The sequence below is a fragment of the Antrostomus carolinensis genome, unplaced genomic scaffold, assembly GCF_000700745.2.
Source record: "Antrostomus carolinensis isolate BGI_N321 unplaced genomic scaffold, ASM70074v2 scaffold2944, whole genome shotgun sequence".
Taxonomy (NCBI): domain Eukaryota; kingdom Metazoa; phylum Chordata; class Aves; order Caprimulgiformes; family Caprimulgidae; genus Antrostomus; species Antrostomus carolinensis.
Genome location: NW_010310315.1, coordinates 72,135 through 77,220, shown reverse-complemented (window position 1 = coordinate 77,220; position 5,086 = coordinate 72,135). Strand labels below are relative to the sequence as shown.

The 5,086-nt window shown below is 37.5% G+C and overlaps 1 protein-coding gene across 2 annotated transcripts in view; it reads right to left on the bottom strand.

Moving 5' to 3' along the window:
* Positions 1 to 468: 468 nt before the first annotated feature.
* SEMA3C (semaphorin 3C) overlaps positions 469 to 5,086 on the bottom strand; it is a 58,748-nt gene continuing 54,130 nt past the window's right edge. For both annotated transcript variants that reach the window (XM_029084603.1, XM_029084602.1), the window contains 2 exons: positions 3,270 to 3,400; positions 469 to 1,310 (listed from right to left, as the gene is read on the bottom strand). In XM_029084603.1, the coding sequence (XP_028940436.1) occupies positions 897 to 1,310; positions 3,270 to 3,400 (545 nt within the window). In that variant the 3' untranslated portion in view covers positions 469 to 896. The remainder of the gene's footprint in view (positions 1,311 to 3,269; positions 3,401 to 5,086) is intronic.

Here is a 5,086-nt window from a genome sequence, read left to right as displayed (position 1 = left end):
TTAACAATAATCTATGCTTTTCAGTTCTGAGTAAACAGTATACAGTATACCCACATTCTGTCCCTTGAAAAAAACTGGAGTGTAATTCTTTGAAAAATAGCTAAAATACCTAAGTCACTTAGGTGTTTTTCAAAATTGTATGTATAATGAACATTCTCATGTTAGCTTTGTGCCACTTATAAAGCTATGTAGTGTTACACCCTATTTTAATAAAAATCAATATGAGCACAGACATTTTAAGTTACATTCCAGAACTCATGAATTTATTACAACTCATACTATGCACAATAATCAGTGTTTCCTCTGATAAAGTTTATTTTTTTTCTTCTACTCATTCCTTCATCTGACCTCTGAATGAATGAAACATTTCTACTATACTTTACTTGTTTCCTATCAGCATGCATTCACATGATTTGAACAATGAGTGAAAGCTGTAAGCCCAATATTGAACAGTAAACAAGAAGAAACTCATGTTCTGCAGTGCAAGGAAATCTTAGTACCATCCTATTTTGAGCATGCATCTTAACCCAGATTCTTTCCCCACCAGTCTGTTTGGTACACTTCCAGAGTTGCAAGATAATGCATTGATTTTGTAAAACTTTCTATTCAGCTGTAATTAAATACTGAGATGTTAAAGGTGAATCTGGTTTAAGATGGATACCCAGTTCTGATTCTAGGACAGAGCCCAACCTAGTGTCAATAAGCATCTAGGAAAGAAAATGCTCTTAATTATTTTCTTTAGTTAAGTTACACTGCATTTTATTGGGACAAGGATTTTTCTGAGGCTTGATGAGTTTTCATTTAATTTTTTATCGGTTTGCTCAAATTTGTTCTCAATAGACAAATACAAACCCCCTAGAAGTGAGGACAAAGGTATCTATTACTACAAAATAAAATTAAGATCCAGGTAATTGATTCCTTCTATTTCTACTTTTCCTGCTGTTGATAAGGGCCTTTAGTTTGCTGTAGTCCCCTCTCATCTTCTGGGATTCTTCCCTCTGCTGACCTTGCTGTCTACTGTCTTTGCAGTACTGGTTGATCATCTGCATTTCTGAGTGGCTGAAAGCTCCCACAAAGTCCTTTGGGTGGAACTGCAGCGCTCGCACCGAGCTGGCCCAAGTCCAAGGGGACCACTTGTCCGTCATGAGGGCCACCATCTCTGAATCCAAAACTTTGAAATTGATCTTTGCTAAGGTCTGCTTAAAGCTATTTTCTGTTGCAATGCAGTGGTAAAGTCCCCGGTCACTGTCTTGGACAGAGCGAATGAGGAGTCCTTGCTCAGTAGCTATGATCCTCTCATTCAGCTTGACCTAAAGGGTAAAAAGGCAGAAGGAACTTTTTAGGGAATGTCACAGAACAACACAGTATTGGACATCTTGGTAAGTCTCACTTCAAACACCTCTTTCCTTCTTAAAGGTACTATATTTTGCTTTATCACATCTCCCAGAGACCGCTGTTATTGCTACTGTCAGAGAAGTTACCCAAGGTAGGTGAGTGTGTAAGTGTCACTAAAGAAAATTACTTCTATACTTTTATTCTTTATGTTACAAAAGATTTGATCAGGATAAAGATGCAAATCTGGAGACTACATGAAATAAGTTTTCATAATATTCAAATAGCAGAGCTGAGGAAATGAACTTTTATTTGCCAGGGTTACCTCCTTAGGAATATCTTTTCCAGCATGACAGATTGCTGTTGAAACTCGATGGAAGAAAGGTGCAGAACTGGGAGTTGATCTGTCACTGAACACAAGGTGGTTTCTAGTTAAATATTTTGACTTTCAGCAGCTTCCTGGGGCTAACTTCTGAAGAACTCTATCTGCATTGCAGAGTCTATATAGCATGGTATAAAAGTTTTCATTGCAGTGGCCTAAGATGGGACTTGGCTTATTGGAAACCCAGAGCAATTTTTCTACTCTCCTATTTTCTTTCTGGCTTCAAACTTTGGACAGTCCCAAGAGATGGTCACATCATCCGAAGGAAGGAAGTTACCACAGCTTGTTGAGTTATCATCTGATTATAAAAGACTCTGCACATGTCTCTTTGCAAATCAGCTTTTAAGTAAAAATCACTAATTTAACCCATTCTGAAAGAATACTAATGCTGGTATTTTTATGAATTATTTTTCTATTTGCCACTGCACTTTACATTATAACTGATTCTTTTGGGAATTAATTTATTTATTATGCTATTCTGTTATTGTAAATGTTTGTAGACATTGTGGAGGTAAGATTTTCAGAAATCTGAGAGCTGGAAATGTAATTAACCCTTTGACTGCTTTAGCTTGTCTGTTGTTATTTAAAACTGCATTGATTCTAGTAGAGTTATTGAACATAAGAACAAAAAAGGGACATATTCTCTTGAAGCAAGGGTTAAAGAATTGCACCTAGATTGCCAGGACATGGCTTGAGTCTTTGAAGAGAACATGAGAAAAACAGCATGAAAGACTCAGTGAAAGGCTTGCAAGTCCTCTTTGATTTTGGAAAATGTCCTGATATAAGAATAATGCTTTTCAGTATTTATAATCTATCAACAGACACCATATTACTTAATATTTTCTTTGAAAATATGTTCCTTTTTATTCCTATAGTAATTTCCTTAGATTTGAAATAAATTTTTTTCCCCTTTTATATTACTTAAGGAAAGCACATTTCAGATAAACAATCACACTGTCTATTACAGTGCTGAAACTTGAGAGCTTTAGAGAGTGCAGTAATGGAAAATGTGATTGCACCATGGTGGGGAAATGCTTTTGTCAATACATGTTCTTAGCCTGGGCTAGTTCCTTGCTAAAGAAACTTTTCACATTTCTCCCACTTTTGCCTTTTATCTCTTCAGTAGCACAGAAGGGCTACCTCATGCTGACTTCTTCCTGAACTTTACACAGGTTATTGCTTTTATGCCTGTTTCCTCAGATCCATAAGAAGACCTGAGTACTGCAAACCTTCAGTTTGCAATTAATAAGAAGTGAAGGAAAAATTCATTAACTTGTTCCCTGATTTGAGGGGATGACAGAAATTTTCTGATAGCTGTTCTGGTCTGATAGAGATCACTGGGGCTGAGGAGTGAAGGCTCAGCTATACTGAAGAGTCTGTCCTTATTTATATGAGAAAGGTGCTGGTCACTGTCCTGCATCCACACAAATTCTTCAGCTTCACTGCAGCTGGACTGTCTTATGAAAACACAAAACAAGGCTCCCTCGCCTTGATCCAGGGAGTGGATTAGATGCTGACTAAGGTCCCTTCCAGAGCTCCTGCTCACATTACTCACCTCTTTCCTCCTGTCATTGTCTTTCTGTAGTAGCCATTTAATAGAAGCCTGAGGAGATTTCGGTGTGCATTCGAGAAAGGTGGTGTTGTTTTTTACTCCATACTGAACTATTTCTGCAGCGTTTCTGTATGCTAGAAAGAAAAAGAAAACAGGTCACTATACTGTGAATGGTGATTCTATATAGAAAGCACATAACTGTTTGCAATACAGGTAAAATGAAGCATATCTGATCCTGATATTGGAAAACAATAAGTAATTTAGGGCACAAAATTTTCAAAGAAGTTCAATGAAATGTGAAGAAGCACATCCAGTTCCAAATACCAGTGTTTTCAGTCTGACATGGTGTGTTTTGAGTGGGCTGGTAAGCTCTTCTGTTGGGATAACTGACCTCAGGGATATTGTTCCCTGAAATGATGTCTTTCTCTATCACTACAAGAACACCTGTCTAGAACTATCCAAAGGACAATGAAGCATTTAATATATTTCTTCACACTTCACAGTTTATGAGTCGGGGGAATACGGTTGTATGACTCAAAATACAGCAGCCATGCCCTACAGACGGCTCCATCTCTTCCAGCTGAGTGCTGCATCCCAGGGAGGTGAGAGAGGGCAGACTCAGCTCCCGCTCTTTTGCTTCTCCTGTAAAGCAAGGTAGGGACTTGGCTCTCAGTCTGAAAGGCAATGAACATGTAGACAGGCCAGCAACAGAGAGCAAGACAGATTTATAGCACTTCAGCAACACCTGGGCAAGTGCTGATCCTATGTCATCACGTAGACTTGCTGTGGCCCTTTATAGTCTTTATAGGAGAACAATTGGCAGTTACTGATAGGAACTTTTAGATGCGCATTTCTTGTCCCAAATCATAATATTTGTCCTGAAAAATCTTCCAGATTTAAAAGCTTACATCATATCATCATATTTTTCTTTTTAAAGGGAGCAATGCACACAAAATAATATGAGAAATGCAAATACCTAGAAGTCAACATTTCTAAAATCAGACTCTGGTTTTGCACAGTCCTAAGACTGGTTTTCCTCAGACTCTACTTTATCTCCCCTTCTTTTCAGCTTCTTTCATCAACTGATATGTGAAATTGGAAACTATTCTAGTAAAGCAAGGAGACTTTGCTTGGTTTTAGTCCTTCAAAGTTTTTAGCACATTTATGAGGTTGTACCAAAATAAATTTGGTACAAAATAACGTGGAAATATTTTGCATTCAAAGACCATAAGCTAGGAAAGAGCTTATCTGTGGGCTGACCTATCTGTAGCTGTGGAATAGTCAGAATCAGAGCTGTAACACATTTTTATTTTTATGTACACTGGAACTAGGTGTACTACAGAAATGCCTTTTTATCTGTTTAATTGATCGATATGTATCTAACTTTTTATCTAGTCCATAATACTACTATTTTTACATGCTAAAAAAAGATTGAGAGAATATAAATGCATTTCTCTAATGGCCATAAGAGCTATCACAAGCATAACAGTAGTAAACAGAATATTTGAAAAATAATCATTCAACTCCCCTAGTTCTTGACGATCTATTTAAAAATTGCAATATGCCCAAAATGATGAGTTTATACATGCTGACTGGTCCAAGACATGTGTCCTGGTTTTGCTAGGGTAGAGTTAATTTTCCTTTTAGTAATTAGAATAGCAGTATTTTACTTTCAGTGTTTCAGTTCAGACATATCATGAGAAGAACTTTGATAACAGTACTTGTGTTGCTACAGCTCAAGGCCACGCTGTTTGTTTCACAGCTGCATTAGGACTGGGAGGGGGAAGCGCAGTGAGGAGCAAAACCCAAAACTGGCATCT